This window comes from Rana temporaria, chromosome 9 (genome assembly GCF_905171775.1).
Source record: "Rana temporaria chromosome 9, aRanTem1.1, whole genome shotgun sequence".
NCBI classification, from domain to species: Eukaryota; Metazoa; Chordata; class Amphibia; order Anura; family Ranidae; genus Rana; species Rana temporaria.
This window is the reverse complement of record NC_053497.1, coordinates 112,392,930-112,414,415: the sequence shown is the minus strand read 5'-3', so window position 1 is coordinate 112,414,415 and position 21,486 is coordinate 112,392,930. Positions and strand designations below refer to the sequence as shown.

The following is a 21,486-nucleotide window of genomic DNA, read 5'->3' as shown; positions in this document are numbered from 1 at the left end:
AGTAAACACACCTTTGCACACTGGTACTGACTAATGTGCCAATGTTTCTCTTCTCCCTCACTCAGATATTGTGACCCTAGTGCTGATGGAGAGGTACAAACAAGGATGCTCTGACGATTTTCCTTATCCCATGACGTCATTGGTTGTTATGACACTAGTGACCAGAAGGTTGTAATGTAAAGATTGAAAACCTGTGTCTTGTGTACCTAAAAGACAGGCTTCATCCACCTGCTGGCTTGTATACAATTTTTAGGTATTTTGCCAAGGAACCCCTAAAAAAACCTGAAGGCACCCTGGTTGAAAAAGGCTGGTCTAGGAGTCAAACTGCTGCCTGATACAATTTATCAACATAAGGGTCCAATGTCTCCGACTACCTTATAGGGAATCTACAAAGCTTTTTATTTATACATTTTTATAGATGTGGGTTAGCCTAATTCAAAGAGAATGTGTCCCCAAAAGGACAGCTGTAACAATTTGAGTTTCAAATCTTAAATTGAAAGACTTTATTTTTTGTTCTTTTCTTGCATTGTCCTTCCTGATAAAGTGAAAATGTCATGCCATATGTCAGGCATAATGTCAGGCTGTAAGGCTGTCCTATAGTCTGGTTGAGGTCAATGCTGATTACAGACACTCAAATGTCAAATTAAGGTGTTCTCAGAAGTACATGAAAAAAAACGTTAATGGGCAGTTTTACCCTCTCCCAGCTCTCCGGATAGTGTGTGTGAGCCATAAGCCATAATCTCAGGCGGGGGAGACAGGTCAGACACAATAGGAGTCTTGCTGCCTGACCTGTCTGTTCTAACAGGGAGAGAATACAAGTGGAAAACAGCACACACAGCATTCTACAAGAGCAAATGTTGCACTATTACCACAGATCAGCGGTGGAGATTCCAGTTATTATAGATGCCTGCTAGTGACACATTCTCTTTAAGCTGACCAAGGTAAGATTGATGAATAAATAAACTCCAGAGTATTCCTTTAGGGCCCTTTCACACAGGCTTTCCGATCAGGTCAGCCTGTCAGTTTTTTCATGCGGACCTGATTGGAAGCTCCACGCAGCTCTATGGGCAGGTGGATTAGGGCCCCATGCAAAATGCCAGTTTAGCCGCAAATTTTGCTTAGTTTTACCGTGTTTGCGTTTATAAGTGTTTAGTTAAGAGACATCATAAGACCCTCCCTAAGCTCAAAAATCAGTATTATTTAACCATTTCAGCCATTTTGTGAGACCAGAGTGAGTAGCAGCTGAGAGAGCAGCAGTGTACTTGTATATAGCGTGTCACTTGCCACATCACCTGCCACAAGCTGCGGATTGTCCACTTGCCACGTCACCTGCCACAAGTTGTGAATTGTCCACTTGCCACGTCACCGGCCACGCCACCTGCCACAAGTTGTGGATTGTCCACGTCACCTGGCCACGTCACCTGCCACGTCAACTGGCCATGTCACCTGCCACAAGTTGTGGATTGTTCACTTGCCACGTCACCTGACCACGACACCTGCCACAAGTTGTGGATTGTCCACTTGCCACATCACCTGGCCATGTCACCTGGCCACGTCACCTGCCACAAGTTGTGGATTATCCACTTGCCAAATCACCTGGCCACGTCACCTGACACAAGTTGTGGATTGTCCACTTGCCACGTCACCTGGCCACAAGTTGCGGATTGTCCACTTGCCACATCACCCGGCCACGTCACCCGGCCACGTCACCTGTTCACATCACCTGGCACGTCACCTGGCCACAAGTTGTGGATTGTTCACTTGCCACATCACCTGGCCACGTCACCTGCCACAAGTTGCGGATTGTCCACTTGTCATGTCACCTGGCCATGTCACCTGGCACGTCACCTGGCCACAAGTTGTGAATTGTTCACTTGCCACATCACCTGGCCACGTCACCTGCCACGTCACCTGGCCACATCACCTGCCACAAGTTGTGGATTGTCCACTTGCCACATCACCTGGCCATGTCACCTGCCATAAGTTGTGGCTTGTCCACTGGACACGTCACCTGGTCACATCACCTGCCACGTCACCTGGCAGAAGTTGTGGATTGTCCACTTGCCACATCACAACTTGTGGATTGTCCACTGGCCACGTCACCTGGCAATGTCATCTGGCCACGTCACCTGCCACAAGTTGCGGATTGTCCACTTGTCATGTCACCTGGCCATGTCACCTGGCACGTCACCTGGCCACAAGTTGTGAATTGTTCACTTGCCACATCACCTGGCACGTCACCTGCCACGTCACCTGGCCACGTCATCTGCCATGTCACCTGGCCACATCACCTGCCACAAGTTGTGGATTGTCCACTTGCCACATCACCTGGCCACGTCACCAGGCCATGTCACCTGGCCACCTCACCTGCCACAAGTTGTGGAAAACGTTTGCGTCTGAACCCATTTTTTTGCTTCTGGAAAAACGAGGTTAAACACAACTGCCTAAAAACGGCAATAAACGAGACTGTGTGCATGGACACATAGGATAACATTGAATGTGTTCAGGGGCAGTTGAAAAAGCTGTCCAAATGCCTCTGAACACGCGTTTACCAGCGTCTCGTGTGCATGGGGCCTAAATGCACTTGTGTGTTTTTACATTATTACCATCCTGGTCCAGAAAAAAATGGAAAAGGACTGAGTATTTTTCTGTTTTTCTGGACCTAATCCCTTTTTACACTGGGGCGCTTTTAAGGCATTTTAGCGCTCAAAATAGCATCTGTAAAGTGCCTGAAAAGCACTTCTCAAGCCACACCAGTGTGAAAGCCCGAGTGCTTTCACACTGGAGCGGTGAGCTTGCAGGATGGAAAAAAAAGTCCTGCAAGCAGCATCTTTGTATACAGCGCTCCTACTCTACCCCTGTCCATTGAAATGAATGTGAAGCACTGCCAAAGCGTCTGCAAAGCAATTCCGCAGTGCCACAACACAGGCGCTATTAATTTGGCCGCGAGTGAGGTGTTAAAAGCGCCCCGCTAGTGGCCAAAAAGCACCACTATAACAGCGGTAAAGCACCGCTAAAACTAGTAGCACTTTACCGCTAATGCCCGCACCACCCCAGTGTGAAAGGGCTCTCCCAGAGTAAATATAGGATGGAATTCTTGCTTGTGTCTCCAGTGACCCAGAAAACAAGGTGAGACAACTCCTTAGTTTGGAGCACCTCCAGTTCCTCCACCAACATACTCCAGTTTATAATTGTTCCAAACTCAGAAGCTTTCCGCACAAATCACTTCATTTTGGCACTGCTTTTCCATAAGCCAGCAATCTGCAGCACTGGGTGTAGTTACAAGACTTTTACAGCAGATACATTTTGGCAGGATTTTATAAATGCTTACAGACATGAGCCTTTTATATTCATCCAGCCTCTGCTTGTTGGAGGCGATGAACAGACCGCCATTCTGGATCCACCCGGTGTGCAGTCCAGTCTCCTGCTCCAGATCCTCGCTGACTACCTTACGTGTGTGCGCCAGCAGCTCCACCTCAACGTCACTGGGCCGAAGCTGCCACAAGAGACCTGAAAGACAGAAAAAGTTGTGGGTCATGCAAGGGGCAGCCTCTACACCTGCTGGACTCAAAATACCATGGGGTTTAAGAGAAACATTCAGATTATATTTACAGTGCTGTTCAGCGGTTGGGCTCTACTGCTTCTTCTCACAATGATAAATTTGGAGTCTGCCGAAAACAATGAAATCACTGTGTGGCAGAGATTTTATCTCAGCAGTTGTTAAAGCTGACCTCCAGGCAAATTACAGATAAAATACATATATGGGAGCCATTTTACTTGCTAAAGGATTATATTTAAAGCGGAGTTCCACCCAAAAATTGAACTTCCGTTGTCTGGATTCCTCCCCCCCTCCGGTGTCACATTTGGCACATTTCAGGGGGAGCAGATACCTGTCTAATACAGGTATTTGCTCCTACTTCCGACAAAAGATTGCTGCAGGATCTGCGATGATCTATGCCATGTCTGTCTTCTGGGATACACAGGTCCCAGAAGACAGCAGGGACCACTCAGAACGCACAGCGCGACTCGCACATGCGCAGTAGGGAACCAGGCTGTGAAGCCGCAAGGCTTTACTTCTCGATTGCCTTACTAGCAATGTCAGCGCCTGTACCTGGAGCCAAGGGAACGGATCAGCTTCGGGTGAGGACATTGCGAGCCCCCTGGACAAGTCAGGCCTCGTACTCACGACCAAACATGTCTGCTGAAACTGGTCCGCGGACCAGTTTCAGCGGACATGTTCGTTCGTGTGTAGGCAGTAACGTACAGAATTCCAGCAAACAATCGTCGGCCAGACCGTTTTCCAACGAACAACTGTTTCCTGGTCTTGCTTTAAAACAGTCTGCTGGAATCGTGTCCGTCAGACATGTTCGGTCGTCTGTACACAAAAGCAGCGTACAAAAACCCCGCGCATGCTCAGTCCAAATGAGGAGACGGGAGCGCTCGTTCAGGTAAAACTCGCGTTTCTTTGGGATATGGCACATTCGTCATTAGAAACCTTTTATTCTAGCAAGAGAACAATGTCTTAAAAAGGCGCACTAAACCACATTTTAAAGCCTCGTTTTCTTAATTCTTCTCTTGCTAGAATAACCCCGTTCTCTTGCTGATGCAATTTCAATAGAGTTGTCCCATACTGAAATGTCACATTTCTTGCTTGTGATGTAATCCTTTAATAATGTTTTCTATGCCAGACGTGTGTTTTGGTTGGTGGTCCTCCATAATTTAGAGTAGTCATTTTTGTAAAGGAATGTTCATTTTTTAATTTTTTTTTTTTTGTTTCTAGTTATGTCACCATTTAAACTATTTTTTTTTTACATGTTTTTTTAATTTTTTTTTTTTTTTTTTGGTGTTTCATTAGAGAATATTAAACCATGTTGGCACACCAAATGTACCCACCCCCCAAGGAGTGTGTCCTTTGTAAATTACCCATTGTATATTTATTAAAGGTTTGCTGCCTAATAATCCCCACAGTATATCAAACAATAGACATGTTTTCAAATGAAAGCAAAAGGCCTTTTATTCAGGCAAATGTCATCACAAAAAATAAAAAGAACGGCAGCACTAGAATAGATAGCAAACTATATGCAAACTTGCATTTCCAACATGGTGAAGGATAAACTTCCAAGCCTCAGGAGCCAAACACAAAAATATGAAGCAGCAGCACACAAACAAAGGAACCCAAACTGTGGTAGTACAAACAAGATGTCCTTTATGTGGAAGGAAATGGAAGGCAGAAAATCAACGTTTCCTCCTCTTTCCAGCCTTCCCTCCAGGCAGCCTTCCAGCGGATCGAACACGGGGTCTTGCAGGTGGGGTTGATGTGGCAGCAGGAGGATGGTGTTCCGCAAGCCGGGCCGGGTCACATAGCCCAGTGTCTGGGGTCAGCAGGCCCCTCTGCATCCACCAAAGGACCTGGTTCATCAGGGCCTTTGCCAGTCTTCTCTGGTCCTCCTCCCCTTCATTTAAATCATGGGCCAATGAGGCACTGAAGGCCTCTGTGGGGTTGAGGGGGGCCCTCATGATGGCGCTTGCCTCCTGGATCATGCGGAGGCTTGCCTCCTCCACAGGCCTCAACTGCCTCCTTCGGCCTGATGGCCTCACCTGGGGGGGAGAAGACTGGCTGGTGGTGGTTCTCCTGGCCGGGTGGACCTGCTGCAGGCCACTGGGCCCAGCCTCCTCCTGGCTGCCACTGACCCCGGCCTCCTCCTGGCTGCCACTGACCCCGGCCTCCTCCTGGCTGACACTGACCCCGGCCTCCTCCTGGCTGCCACTGACCCCGGCCTCCTCCTGGCTGACAGACACCTGAGGATCTGCCACCTCCTGGCTGATCTCTTCTTCCTGTGTGGAAAAAAAAAGAATTTATTTACAATTTCGCTAAATAAAACCACACTCATTTTCATGTTTTTCGTTCAGTATTTTCTGTTCATTATTACTTGAATACACTCTACTTCTGACCCCTGCAGTTGTCATCCCTGACACCTATTTGTCTGTACACCTTTTTGTTTGCTTTTTTCCAGCTTGGTTTTTTTTTTACAATATCTAATCATTAATCCACCAAGAATTATTTACGCCATAAATATAGAGGAAACTACTATACCTCCTCATCGAAGGGTGGCAGATCTGCATCTCTGTCAGCCAGGCCCTCTTCCTCCGACTCTGCAGGGCTGTGGTCATCTGGGGAAGGTCCGCTGGAAGGTAGCATGGAGGAAAGGTTGGAAGAAAGACTGGACATCGTTTTCCTGCCTTCCATTTCGTCCCGCAAAAAAGCCATCTGTTTATAATACCACAGTTTGGGTTCCTTTGCTTGTCTTGCTGCTGCTCCAGATTTTTTGATTTTATTAGCTTTGTATGCTCTCCTGTATGTGCTTCTGAGGTTGGCAAGTTTATCCTTCACCATGTTGGCAGTGCATCCTGGCACCCAAGTTTGCATATAATTTGCTAGCTCTTCTAGTGCTGCCGCTCGTACCTCTTTATTGCAATATAACGAGTGTTTTGAATTCCACAGGATGGGCGTCTCCTGGTATTTTTGAAGTAAGGCCTCTATAGATTCCTTGCTTTGTAGGAGGTCCATTGCAATTTTAGCAAAATTATATTTCTTTTTGAGTCTAGATTACAAAAACATAAACCACAGAAACATAAATATTCCAAAGGATCAGCGTTGACCTTGATCTAATATGTGTCTTCAAATTTATTACCTATATCTAATTCCAAACACAGTCTCTCTTGTTTAAACAATGATTGGCAGCTCGGCCGCATTGCTTGTACCAAACATTGATTTGCTAGATGCAGAGCCATTGTTCACATTGCAGTAAATATTTTAAATATATTAAATTAAACAATGCTTACAAATGACAGTTTTCATCTAGGCACTCTTTCATGTGTAAATCTCATGCCCCTGACAATGGATGACATAAAAGACACTTCCTAATGACCTCTGTACAACCAACACTTGAACAATACTTTGCCTGATCTGAATACACCATTCAAAAACTTGTCAATGAGGTACAGCATTGTTCACATCTCTATTTTGTGAGGTGTCCAAAAGCATTTGGATACCAAAATAACATTGTGGTACCCCATAGACAGAATAGCTTAAAAAGGGTGCAACCAACAGCCCAAACCCCCATCCCATGTGTCTACATTTTCAAGGCCTCTGCTGATCACATTTTTAATTTCCTTACCTTCCTGTCTCTCGCTCCTCGTTTCTCACGCTCGCCTAATTACCGCGTAAGATGCGTAATCACGGCGTAAACCTTTTAAACACTCCGCGTATTTATGAAACCCCGCCCTCGTCACCTTTGCGAGGCCCCTAATCAATGAGTTTAGGAAATATGGCGTTAACTGTGTATGTTCTGGATGCGCTCGAAGATTCTCCGCGTAACGGACGTAAACACGTTGTTTGCATTCTCTACACTCCGCGTATGTATTAAACGCCGCCCTCTTCTCCGCCCATGGCGTAAGAATTCATCTTTTCCACGCCCATAATCTCTGTGGGAAAGGAAAGATGGCGATGTCACACGAGCGGGCACGATGCTCTCATGCCACAAGTGAAGGGACAGAGGCAGGGACGTCCCGATCAAGGAAAAGAAGATATAAAGCCACTAATATGCGGTTCCAGGAAATGGTGGAGTTAGTTTACATCATGCGAAAGAAGGACTATGATGGTGAATTAGGGCCATACAAGACCCCTAACCGCCGAAAGGCACATATTATGGACAAGGTGGCGAGGAGAATGCAGAGGATGTTTGGGATCACCAGGTCCAAGGAACAGCTGAGGAAACGATGGTCAGACTTAAAATTGAGGGAGCCACATCAGATGAAGAAAATACTTAAAATTCTGCGTAAAAGTAAGTAAATATATATTGGGGTTGGGGGGGGGGGGGTGATTGTCTGCAATAATGTGTTGCCATGTATATTTCACCATCTGCCTCCTTGGCCTGCTTGTAATTTTAAAGACATGTTGTCATTTATTTTTTAGGACATAAATAACTACATATTTACAAACAGTGTTCTTAGTAAACAACGTAACATCACATAGTTTATCAGAAAGGCTCGGTTATTCCAGGAACAACACACCTGGACATGGCTCACTGGCCAAAAACTTTGTTTGTAAACATTGTGTAAAAGCTAGTTCTAGAAAAAAAAAGTATGAGAATGGGAAAGGCAAACAGGATTCATTCTAAAAACAGTGGTAATAAAGCAGATGTTTTCACATCTGCAATGCAGAGCACCTGTGTCTCCCCAAATCAAAAATGGGTTTTGGTAGGGTCTCCCAGAAATACAGTTTAGGGGGGACATCCATGTGTGTCACTTTGCTAAAAAGGGGCAGGATCAGAGCTTGCCATATAGAAGTAATTGCAAAATGTAGGTTTGGTGAAAGATAAAAGTAACTAAATGAAAGCACCTTCTAAGCAATGTGTGCGATTTATGCTCTCCAATATCTGTGTGCTGATGAGTCTACATTTTTTTTGGTTTATTTCAGGGGAAAGAAGTCGCCAGCATTTGGAGGAGGCAGAGAGGGCCAGACAAGGCCAAAATCTTCCATCTCAACATGTGGAGGAGGAGGAGGATGTGGAAGGAGAAGAGGATGTGGAAGGAGAGGAGGATGTGGAAGGAGAGGAGGATGTGGAAGGAGAGGAGGAAGGAAGAAAGGAGGAAGGAAGAGAGGAGGAAGAAGTAATTTTGGACTTAGAAGTCATAGCAGATGAAGGGCAAGTGGCGGAAGAACAATTTGGCGAATTGAAAGAAGGTGGATTGATGGATGAAGGAGGAGTCCAAGATGATGGGGAAGTGGTGGAAGAAGGAGGAGTGATTGAAGATGATGGGGAGGTGGTGGAAGAAGGAGGAGTGATAGAAGATGTCGAAGAGGTGGAAAGGAGAAGCCCATCAGGTCAGTGTCACCCTAGCTTGATTCAAAAAAACATATGTAGATAGGCCTCATCGAAAAATAATGTTGTAAATGCCATTTTTTTTTTTTGTTTTAGGGGAGGAGGATGGTGTGCCAATATTTTCACGTGCAAGTGCTGCTATAATTATTCAGCAGGTAATGGAGTGCAGCACTGAAATGCACAATATGCGTGAAAGGATGTTTCTCATGGAACAGAATGTAACAAATGTCCTTTTGGAATGCAGCACGGAAATGGACAATATGCGGCAAAGAATGATGGTGATCGAATCTAATTTTAAGAACATTATTGACATGATGGGCCGTGTCAAAGACTGAAACACCCCCCGCCCATCCCCCGCCCCCACAAACATTTTTACAGTTTGAATAATGAATACGCCAAAATTTGAAGATACACACACAGTGTGCCAACATGTGCTATCTGCCATCACAGAATATCTAATGTCTGTGCTTTGTGGGTCCAACCCCCTCCTCCATCCTCAAGTAGTTGAGAGGAAGGGTTTGCTCCCACAAAACACAGACATTGATCACCCATGATGTCAGATAGCACATGTGGCCATTTGTCTGTTGAACCAATGACATTTGGCGAGTTTGCACTGAATGTGTGTATCTTCCAATTTTGGCGTGTTCCAGTGTGAAAGCACACCATGACTGACTGCTGTTGTGAGTTTTTATATATTTGGAATTTGATTTTGTTACTTTTTGACCATGTTGAACATTTTGGGATACTATAAAGTTTAGACCATAAAGAATAAACAACGCCAAAAAATTTTTAAAATATATATATAGAATTATAATTCTCTCTAATCACTGAATTTAGTGAAGTAGAGATTTGACTCCAAATTCTCACCTAAAAATTTTCTTTTAGAAAAAAACACCAAAAAAAAAAAAAAATGGTTAAAAAATTATTGTTTTTTGTGCCTAAAAAATATGGGCCAAAAAAAATTTAAGGCGGTAAACACCCCACCAAATATAATCTATATATATATATATATGTAAACAATAAATCTAACTATATTTGAGGAAAAAAAAAGTGAACTTGTTAATAAATGTATAATCTGCATAATATTTTTGGTTGAATTACCTGAAAAAAAAAAAAAATTTGTAAAAAAATTTTGACGACTCCTAAGTACAAAAGCAGGGAGTAATGAAAAAAATATAAAATTATTTTTGGGGTCATGAACAAGCAAAAATTAAAAAAAATTGACCTCAACATTTACAAATGGAGTTGCTTCTTATTTCTAGACTCAATACCCTGTTTGTAGATGAGTGAATACTGTGCAAAATGTGGTTAGTTACTAAAAGTGGAGAAATCAATTATGCATTACAATTGAAGAAGTTAGTTAGAGAACCAGGAAGACAGAAAAAGAGAAAAAGCATTAATGACAAACAACTGTATAAAGTCCAATGGTCTAATTATTTATTATTTTTGAGAATATTCCTTTCTTTGGGGGCCGAATTAGAAAGAAATATGATCTGGCATAGCAATGGCCCCCCGACCCATGAAGTACTCAACATATTTGTCGCGTACCTCACGAGCTGATTGGGGGGCCAAGCCAGCGCGACCAGTGTCCAGCCCGGGAAGGGGATCTGAGGGTAGTCTTGCCTCAGAACCGATGTCGGGTAGGTACGTCTGGGAGTGCCTGCGTAAAAAGTTGTGCAAAATGCAGCAGGCAAATACAACGGTGTCCAATTTATATTCCGCCAGATGTATCGATGTCCTGAACAGGCGGAACCGGTTGGTGAGTATCCCAAAGGCATTCTCGACTACCCTCCGAGCCCTGGCCAACCGAAAATTAAACACACTCCTCTCTGAGGTGAGGGTCCTCTGGGGAAAAGGCCGCATGAGGTGAGGACCAAGCCCGAAAGCCTCGTCCGCTAGGAACACAAACGGAAGTCCTTCCACATTATCTTCATCTGGTGGCAATGCCAGACCACCAGCTTGGAGACGATCATAGAAATCAGTCCGTGCGAACACTCCCCCATCAGACATCCGGCCGTTCTTCCCCACGTCCACATATAGAAACTCATACTGTGCCGACACCACCGCCATCAACACAATACTATGATAACCCTTGTAATTATAATAGTACGACCCCGAGCGGGGTGGGGGCACAATGCGGACGTGTTTCCCATCTATTGCTCCACCGCAGTTTGGAAAATCACACCGCTGGGCAAATTGGGAAGCCACAGACTGCCATTCCTGTGGTGTGGAGGGTAGCTGTGGGGACAAACAAAATTAGAGATTTAGTACTTTGTAACAAATACATCCTACAAGCATCCTTGTGACAGTTCACAGTATTAAAATTGCATTAGAAAAATGTGCATGGAGAATTTGGGAAATGAAATATATAGGGCCACTTCATTAAGAGACTCCACAGCCCTCTGATGGGGACAATAAAAGTTTGAAGGGGGGGGGGGCACAAAAACCAAAAAGTCCTGTTAGAAAAAATGGCAAGGTGGGTTTGTCCCTAGGATAGCATGCTGGACAGGTTAATATTGGGTAATGGACAAATATGCAGGTAGGCCAAGAATAAAACATGTAAAGCTGATATCAACATGCATAGGGAGAAAAGGTAACGTTAGTTAAACACACAGCATATCTGGGAAAATAAAAATAAAGTTAGTTGGACACATTATTAGAGCCAGGAAACTTACCTTAATATACTCCTCATGCATAACTTTGATGATGGCAGCACACGTGTCCGGTATGATGACCCCAAGCGCCTGCGGAGAGATGCCTGTCGAGAACTTGAGGTCCTGCAGGCTCCTCCCAGTCGCCAGGTACCGCAACGTGGCAATAAGCCTCTGCTCGGCCGTGATGGCTTGGCGCATCACAGTGTCCTGCCTCGTGATATAGGGGGACAGAAGATCCAGCAGACGGTTGAATACGGGGTCCGTCATGCGGAGAAAATTCCTAAAGTCATTAGGATTATTCTCCTGGAGTTCCCTAAGCAGAGGCATATGTGAGAACTGGTCACGCTGGCGCAACCAATTCTTGGTCCAGAAACGCCTCCGCCCCCTGTTTCTGGCCAAAGTACTGGACAAATGAACATATCCAGCAGCCATCCCATAAACAGCACCAACTCGCGAAAATTGACGCTGCTGCTCCATCATGGCTTCAAACCGGCCGGCTGGTCAGTCAAGAACACACTGAAACAGAAAGCACTCGCAAATCCAGCACTACCTGCGACAAACGCGTGACAAACAGATACGAGCGCACAGGATGCAACTGCTAAAGCAGAAACAACCTGCTTGCCTATAGCCGAATGACAACTACGTTACCGCAAGCACACGCACTGAACCCGTGAATACACGCTGTCAAAGCCTGGAGACCGAGAAGCGCGAATCAGCTCTAACCAAACCTTCACTAACACGAGCAAACACGTAACTAGCAAAAGAGGAACAGAGGGCGGCGCCATTAACTTTGGTCTTCCCCTTTATAGTGACGTCGTACGTAGTTTACGTGCACGCGTTCCGGTACGACGGGAATTTGGTCCGCTGGTGTGTACACGCCAGCGGAACAAAACACAAATCAGCCTTGTACGCCGGAAACTGTCGGGCAGACAGTTTCCAGCGCACAGATCCGGTCGTGAGTACAAGGCCTCAGTGTCTGTAACGGAAGGGGCGTTGGACCCAGAAGCTCTTACACAGATTGAGCCAGGAAATAAGGGACATATGTTGGATTGTTTTAACATGGGTCTGTAATCCACAATATATTCAAGAATGTCTGCAAGAACTAATTACAGGTTGTTGATTCTAAACCCAACAGGTCAATAGAAGAGTGACTCATCCATGTGGGAACACAGACTGTTAAGGGGGTAATTAAGTCTGCTACTGTGATGTAAACTAACCTTAGTCTGGCTTCTAAAGACCTTTTCATTGTGTTATGCTAATTGACACTGTATTGTGTGAAGTTCTATTGATGATAAGTTGTGTTGTGAGTTAGCTAAGTCTAAAGGTCAGATGTTTACTAAAGGAATGTGTATTGCATAGCAGGTGAGAGAAGTCGGAGTCTTGATGTCTGACTTGTCAGCTGTAGCTAATTAGCTCATGTAGATTATCTCGGTGCCAAAAAGTCTGACTAAAGATGTGTATTGGGCTCCTTGTGTCATGTTGTGGGTGGAGTTAAGCCATTGTTCATTGGGGTTCCTAAACTGTATATAAGAAGCCTGGAGTTTACCATTAAAGTATCTATTGGTTTGAACCAGAGAACAGAGCTGTGTGTGTATCGTTTCTGGGGAATCCTATGGGTCGTGTTCGTCTGCTGGATAGTGTCGTGTCTTGGGTGGAAGGGAATATCGTTAACGGCGTTAACCCCTGACTGTTACAGTGTCCTTCTTTTAAAAGTCAGCAGCTGTAGTATTTGTGGCATTTTAACCCAAATGCCACTGGAAAGGGACGTATATAGCCTCTATTGGAGAAGCAGCCCAGTTATGAGGCCATCTCTCTGTCCCTTGGCTCTCTTCTATCATCATACTCCTAGCACTGCAGCACAACTGACTGGCTAGGGCTGCCACCTTTTCTTCAAGCCAAATCCGAACACTTTGGGTGCCCCAAGGAGAGTAGTAATGTGGTGCGCATAGCGTGCCGAAGCAAAATGTGGGTGTGGCCAAATTGTTTTGCTGACATCATCACCTTGCCCCCCCAGTGATGCTGAACCAGCTCCCAGACAGCTGCCCGCAGCTCCCGGATGGCAACAGATTTGTGTGAGACTATCTTGGTTACTTGGGGAGCCACAGCCCAATCTGAATAATGTGTCCGGGTTTCAGTCCACCTGAAACCCGGACACAAGATTCAAAACCCGGACTGTCCGGGTGAATCACGGACAGGTGGCAACCCTATGACTGGCACCTCTTGCTGCTTTTTCCTTCCTCAGTCTTTGCTGTACAGGGACTGCAAGAGACTGATACCATGACAAATTCAGGTACTTACACTGCTTCAAATAAAAAAAAAAAGATGTAAATGTGTATTAATGAATACAGAGCTGTATTAATCTGTGTCTTTTTATAGCTGTCTGGAGTTTCACTTAATAGAGAAACAGCACAAATGCAATGAGCTAACAAGAGCTCCCTTCCCGTCTACAAGTCTTTACACATAAAACAATAATAAAAATAAGATAGAGCAAAAGCTATATAAAAAGCCTGTAAACATTTACACTATAAGTCAGGATAAAAGAAACACTTATATGTTGTGTTCAACTACAATAAAAAATCTTAACAAGCAGCTAATCCAGAAGAAGACAGAAAACCCTTAGGCCCCTCCTCATAATTGGCTGTTCTATTGTGTCAAGTCACATTACCATGCTTTTTATTAAAGCAGAACTTTACCCATGATAGTTTGAGAACAATGTTCTTTAACCACTTGCATTCTGGGCACCTAAACACCCTTCCTGCCCAGGTCAACATTCAGCGCTGTCGCACTTTGAATGACAATTGCGCGGTCATGCTACACTGTACCCAAATTACATTTTTATAATTATTTTCAAATAGAGATTTCTTTTGGTGGTATTTAATCACTACTAGGGTTTTAAATTTTTTACTAAACAAACAAAAAAAGACAGAATATTTTGAATATTTAAAAGAAAAAAAAAAAAAAAATAGTTTGTTATAAAACTTTGCAAACAGATAATTTTTCTCCTTCATTAATGTGCGCTGATGAGGCGGCACTGATAAGACAGCACTAATGGGCACTGATGAGGCGGCACTAATTTGCACTGGTAAGTGGCACTGGTGGGCACAGGTAGGTGGCACTGGAGGGCACAGATAAGGCAGCAGTGGCTCTCCGTGTTCGGGACCAATGTCCCTCTGACAGAAGTCAGTGATTGGCTTTTTTTTTCTCCTCCTTTTTCCTGAGGAAAAAAAAGCCGAGTACCGGCTCTGTTTACCATCATTAGCTGACTACGTAGTAAGGGGTCGGGATTAGCCCCCTTCTCCGATCTATGATCAGCTGAGTCTCGTTGATAACGGAGCAGCGGGGCACACAGGCAGTTCATGCATGGGAGGACGTACATGGATGCCCTCCCAGCAAATTAGGCCCACGCTGTAGACTTCTTTTGGCTATAGTGTGGGCACAAAGAGGTTAACAAAAGAACACACATTCCACATTAACATTTATGCTGCCAATGTTTTTTCTTGCTGGGGGCTGCCATTTTGTTGAAGCCCAGACTAGTCACTGCCTTATTAAAAACTCTCCCCTTCCTTTGGTCTCAAAAACTATATGTCACTTTCTTCCATTAATTTTTTTTTTTTTTCATTTCCAGCCTTGATGGCATGGCGCAAATAAAGAGGAAGGCAGGCTGACAAAAGCCTTTACAGTGCTGAAGTTTACAGATCTGTAGATGAGGGAGAAACAAGAAAATTCTATAGAGATAACTAAAAGGCAGGCTTGATCCATCTGCTGGCTTGTATCCATTTTTGGGCAATTTCTGGGCATTTTGCCAAGGCACCCCTGAAGAAACCTCAAGGAACCCTGGTTGAAAAGGGCTGGACTAGGGGAATAGAGTTTGAATGTTCATTAAAGGCAAAAGCCAATCCTTCCTTTCAATCATGAGTCTTGGTGGTCTGTTCTTTCAGCTATTTTAGGCTAGGAAAAGGTTGCCTGCGCTATCCTTTGGTAAACTTGTGAACAGCAAGGCAGCTATGCTTGAAAAGATATCCTCTTTTATGATAAGAAATGGAACAAACCACTCTCTATTGTTCCACATCCTTTCTTAAACCATTATGGCTGCCTGTTAGTAGCAATTATAAAGAATCCATACCTGCTGTGTGCCATGTTGTCCCAGAGGTAAGCCGATCCCGCTCTAACAGAACGACATTCTTCATACCCATTTTGGCCAAGTGGTAAGTGGTCTGACATCCTAGACTGCCCCCACCAATGACCACTACTTCAGCAGACTGAGGTAAAGGTTTTGTTGGTCCCTTTTTGGCAGCGCCTTCTTCCTTCAATGTTGTGGTGTAGGGTACGCTCTTATCTGTTGTCTGGCTGGTGGTGTTGCTGCTGAGACCTCGTAGGTTGTACCTAAAGCAGACAGGTAGCCGGTAGTTTGCTGCAGCTTGTACGGCTCTGCCTAGTAACCGCATGGCTATCTGAAACATAATAACAACAATGTTATTTCCTTAAAAAGGCAAATGCATGGATTGCCCTTTTCAATGTGGCAACAGTAAGCAGAAATTCATAGAAAACAGAAGAATTTTGTAGGATTATATAGAACGAGTAGAATACTCCTTTGCAGAAGTCCTCTATGAAGCTAATCTGATCAATCTGGAGCACATAAAAACCTTGATTTGCAATCAGTCATTTTCCTCAAAGCGTGATATCTGCCCTGGAGTGAAGTCATGTGACCCTGGCACATTCCATCTGCTGCTCAGTGCCATCTCCTCCATCCCTTATGCCAACACAACCCATCTGATCATGGATGTTCTTCACCATGTCTACGAAGAATGTGAGCTTACTGTAGACCTCCAACAGATAATTAACGCTACATTCCTAACCCAGATTATAAAACAACGTAACACTATTTATAAATGATAAAATGTTTTTTTAGGTCCCATTGTTTAACCTGCTAGTTATTCCTAAAACTAACCCAAATTGCGTGAATCTGTCCTTTTATTGTTAGGTTCTCGGACTGGAATTCTCCTCCACGCTGATAGAATTGCAAAACATTTCTGGTTTCTATTGATTTTTTTTTGTGGGTATGGTGTTTATTTTCTTTTCTTTTTTTATGTATTAACCACTTGCTTACTGGGCACATATACCCCCTTCCTGCCCAGGCAAAATTTCAGCTTCCGGCACTACGTCGCTTTAACTGACAATTGTGTGGTCGTGCGACGTGGCTCCCAAACAAAATTGGCGTCCTTTTTTCAACACAAATAGAGCTTTCTTTTGGTGGTATTTGATCACCTCTGCGGTTTTTATTTTTTGCGCTATAAACAAAAAAAAAGCGTAAATTTTGAAAAAAATAAAAAAAACACAATATTGTTTACTTTTTGCAATAATAAATATCCCAATTTTTTTTAAAAAAAAGATTTTTTTTCTCAGTTTAGGCGATACGTATTCTTCTACGTATTTTTGTTAAAAAAAAATTCGCAATAAGCGACTGGTTTGCGCAAAAGTTATAGCGCCTACAAAATAGGGGGCCGAATTATGATTTTCTTTTTTTGTTAAGAAGATCTGCGATTTTTATTGGGACTGCGACATTACGGCGGACACATCTGACACTTTTGACACATTTTTGGGACCATTCACATTTATACAGCGACCAGTGCTATAAACATGCACTGGTTACTGTATAAATGTGACTGGAAGGGAAGGGGTTACATTTTTTCCCCTCTAGCGTTTTGTAGCTTCATGCTTCAGGCTACAAAACGCTCAGGTATGAATGGGCCCCAACTATGTAAATAAAATGTATTTATTCTTATTTATAATTAAATGGTGAGCAATTAACATGTTGGAAATCTTTTCTTGACCTGCCACCATCAGCCAGGTACACATGTGGACTATTTCCACTCCTCCACTTCTGTGTGTTGTAGCTGGAGTCTGGACAGGTCTGAATCAAGAAAAAAAAATAAAAAAATCACGTTCACATTATATCTCTCAGCTCACCCCGCTCTGCTCCTGCACAAGTTATACTGTCATAGTCAGGGAGGAGTACAGTGGCAAATGTTCAGATAATGTTTGCTAAAATAGGGGAGCATTTATAAAGTTCAGATCATTTGGGCTTTAAAAGGAAAATGTGCCTGAATTTGCATTTTTTTTCCATAAGGTTATAAATATTTAAATCTCTGTTACAAATCATCTACACTTGGCAAATAGCTTTCTATGCAGGAAATGCATTATTGTTAGCCTGAAGCATTTTTTCTAAAGCATTTCAGAAGCCTGCACAAACCTATTATATGCATAATACAGTAAAACCTTGGTTTGCGAGCATAATTCGTTCCAGAAACATGCTTGTAATCCAAAGCACTTGTATATCAAAGCATTTTTTTTACAGGGTATAAAAGAGAAGAGAGGCACCTCTAAGTGTAGCAATAAGTTGCTGAATGTTGTACCTTCATTAAATGTAACCATATTGCTACAAGAGAGACTCCTCCTTTCTTTTTTATACTCAGTTGTGAAGTGACGCTACTCTTATATCAAGACATCGCTTGTATATCAAGGAAAATTGTATTAAAACATTTTGCTTGTCTTGCAAAACGCTCTCAACCAAGTTACTCTTAAACCAAGGTTTTACTGTACTATTTAAAAATTGTTAACTCGCTATCTAGCCTGCCTTTTAGTTTTAAACCTGTGCCATAAAACTGTAATTTTGCTTTAAGTGCTGGAGCTTGTAGTTCTCCTGCAGCAAGGCATATCAGCCTGCTTGTGTAATCAGGCGAGACATTTCACTGGATGTCCTCTGATTGGATTGTCTCCAGCCCCTCCCCTCCCCTGGTAAACACACACACAAGCACATGGTGGCGGCAGCCATGAGTCTTGTTTTGCTGAATGCCAAGTATCCTTTGAAGTTATGCATGTATGTACATTCCCTTTAAGAGAACCTGCAACTTTTTTTAGCCATTCATGCGATTTACTTGAGGTTAATAATGGTATCAGTGTGCATCATTCTACATACAGTTAGTAAATAAGTACCTATACAGTGCAGATACATATACAGTCCGTGTTTTTGCTTAGCAATTCTGCCCTTTATTGCAAATCAAATGCCTGGAAACAGAATGCGTGGACTTGATTTTGTCACAGCAATTCTTTAGTCAGGTTTCAGACCACAATACCTGGCATACAGATGACCATAGGAGGGAAAATCTACATACCTATAAAATGCAATCATGAAAATATGGAACAGCAAATAAGAAAAGATTTAAAAATCAACATGAAACATTACTTACAGGTAAATAAATGGTACTAACGAAGGGCAAATTGTTTGCTGAAAACAGTGTCTACCCAAAATGGCAAGCTCACTGCCAAGTTAATTCACTAAATGGGTTCTTATATATCTTGGGGTATGGAAGTGGCACAGGAATTCACACTTCATCAGGATGATAATATTTAGTGGCTAGCAGTGCTGCAATTCGCTTCAAGGGTTCTCTCTGCTTGAAACCCCCACCCCATGTTTCTCTGGGCATCCTTTTGGTGCCCTGGTTTCCCTTCACATTAAAAATTCCTATTGATAGAATAACTGTCTTCCACCCACACCGGCCCTAGTGGTGTGTGACCGTGGTGTGGACTTTAGAGTGTCCGTTCCTATGGGTAAGATCGGACAGGAACGATCCTTAGCACTAAACTAGTTGATGTATAACTACAAATTTGCAAACACAGCATGTACTGTATGTACCTAGTTTAGGTCGCAATAGAGGGCTATCAGTGTACAGATCCAGGGTGCTCTATGTAACAGGTGCACAACAGAGACCAGAGGGGCTCAGTACCTAAAGTACAGGTTACATCTATCCTGACTGCTTAATCCAGCAATTAAAAGCGCCCATTCAGCCTTTTAAATTTTCAGGCTAAATAAACTTTGCATCTGATTGTACAATATCCTTTGGTGCAATCCCTTCAATTAACATCTAATAATTTAGGCCTTTGTTGTTATTACCAACACATCCCAGTAGAAAAGCACGGTATATATTTCAGTCATAAAAGTGACGTGCTCCCTAAGACCCGGTTCACACTGGGGCGACTCGTCAGGCGACGCAGCCGCCTTACAAGTCGCGTCCCATTCTAGTGAATAGAACCGTTCTAATAGGAGCGACGCAAGTCGCTCCTACTTAGAAAAAGGTTCTTGTACGACTTCGGGGGCGACTCGGGGCGATTTGCATTGACTTCTATACAGAAGTCATTTTGCAAGTCGCCTTGGAAGTCGTCTTCAGGTCGCCTGGCCGAGTCGCCCCCGAAGTCGTGCCGCCCCTGTGTGAACCGGCTGTAATAGCTTTGTATGCTGTGCCAGCCAGGATTAAAGCCTCGTACATGCGATCGGATTATCCAATGGGAATTGTGTGAAGACACGCTGTTTGTATGCTCCATCGGACAATTGTTGTCGGATTTTCCAAATGTGGGATAGCATGCTTTAAAATTGTCCGCCAACAAATGTATGTTGCTGGATTTTCCGAACGTGTGTACACAAGTTCGTCGGAAACACGCATGCTCGGAATCAATGCTCACCAAACACGACATTAGCAGAAGGTAACCAAAGCATGGCGCTAAAGAGCTGAAAAATCACGTAGTTTTGTGTTTGTTTGCCTGACAATTCTTTGCCGTTTGTATGCAAGACAAGTTCACGGCCAACACCCTTCGGACAAAAGTCCTACGCTTTGTCCGCTTAAAATCCGATCGTTTGTATGAGGCTTAAGGCACTTTTTAATATAAGTGTGCACTTTTTTCTAATAAAGGGTACTACACATTTGTTGAATATCTGGTATCTTGTTTCCTGATGGTGATGCTGGAGGAGGAAGCCTGGATGTTTTAGGGAAGGGGCTGTACAACTGTAAACATGGAGTTGGAGGAGAGAAGTGGGATACCATGTAGGCAGGTTGCCTACAGAAGTATGGTTTTAGTTAGTAGCTGGCCCAGGAGAGAGTTACCTATGCGCCCATAGGTAAGCCTATAATAAGGCTTACCTATGGGTACTGTAAATATCTTCTAAACATGCACAGTTTAGGAGATATTTACTGTATATGCAGCCGATGACAACATCGGCACATGCACTCTGAAGGAAAGGCCACCCGCATGAGTGGGAGTGACGTCACATGGCTCCGGCCAGTCACACAGCCGGAGTCTGCGGACCCAAAAGAAAGACGGGTGAGGATGGATGCGGCCTCCAGCAGTGACATTGCACCAGTGGCTTCGTTTGCAGGCAAGTTTCACATAATGTGCTAGTATGCAATGTATACTAGCACATTACGCCTTTACTTTGCAGGTCAGAAAAATAAACAGTTTACTTCTTTTTTAACAAGTGCACGCATGAGGTCCCTTCTAGGTGCACAGTGTGACCCCATTCTTCTACTGGGAGTAAAACAACACAGGTACGCTAAACTGGTAGACAGGGCACGGGCTCGGCAGCGTCTGTCCTAAATGCAACATACAGCAGGCAACAGTGTGTAGTGACAAAGGATAGCACACCGAAGTCTCCGCCTGGTCCCGCCCACAACTCAGCATAGTTGGCAGGGTATGCCCACAAGCATAGCAAAAAATGCTATTGCAGACCATTTAAAGTGGTTGTAAACCCTTACATACCACATTTACCTACAGGTAACCCTATAAAAAGGCTTACCTGTAGGTACTGGAAATATCTCCTTAACTACCATGGTTTAAGAGATAGTTACCATTTACGCTTGCGTCGACATCATCGGTACATGCACACTAAAGAAAGGACACGATAGTGCCGTTTCTACAGGGTCCGTGCCATGACCATCGGCTCCTGCACACATGCGTGGGAGTGACGTCACGCGACTCCGGACAGTCATAGAGTCCGAGTCCACGGCCCCAGAAGGAAGAGGGGTGAAGATGGACGTGGCTACCAGCGGGTACATTAGGAACATCATGTGCTTTGTTTTCAGATGAGTGGCACATTAGGGGCTAGTATGGGATGCATA

At 43.9% G+C, this 21,486-nt stretch overlaps 1 protein-coding gene across 3 annotated transcripts in view; it reads right to left on the bottom strand.

The window, feature by feature from the left end:
• SARDH (sarcosine dehydrogenase) overlaps positions 1 to 21,486 on the bottom strand; it is a 185,320-nt gene that overhangs the window by 158,601 nt on the left and 5,233 nt on the right. For 2 of the 3 annotated variants that reach the window (XM_040324151.1, XM_040324152.1), the window contains exons 2-3: positions 15,663 to 15,990; positions 3,332 to 3,510 (exon numbers count right to left, since the gene is read on the bottom strand). In XM_040324151.1, the coding sequence (XP_040180085.1) occupies positions 3,332 to 3,510; positions 15,663 to 15,990 (507 nt within the window). Of the gene's footprint in view, positions 1 to 3,331; positions 3,511 to 15,662; positions 15,991 to 18,786; positions 18,807 to 21,486 lie in introns of those variants that run through there. The other variant, XM_040324153.1, reaches the window with a different exon arrangement.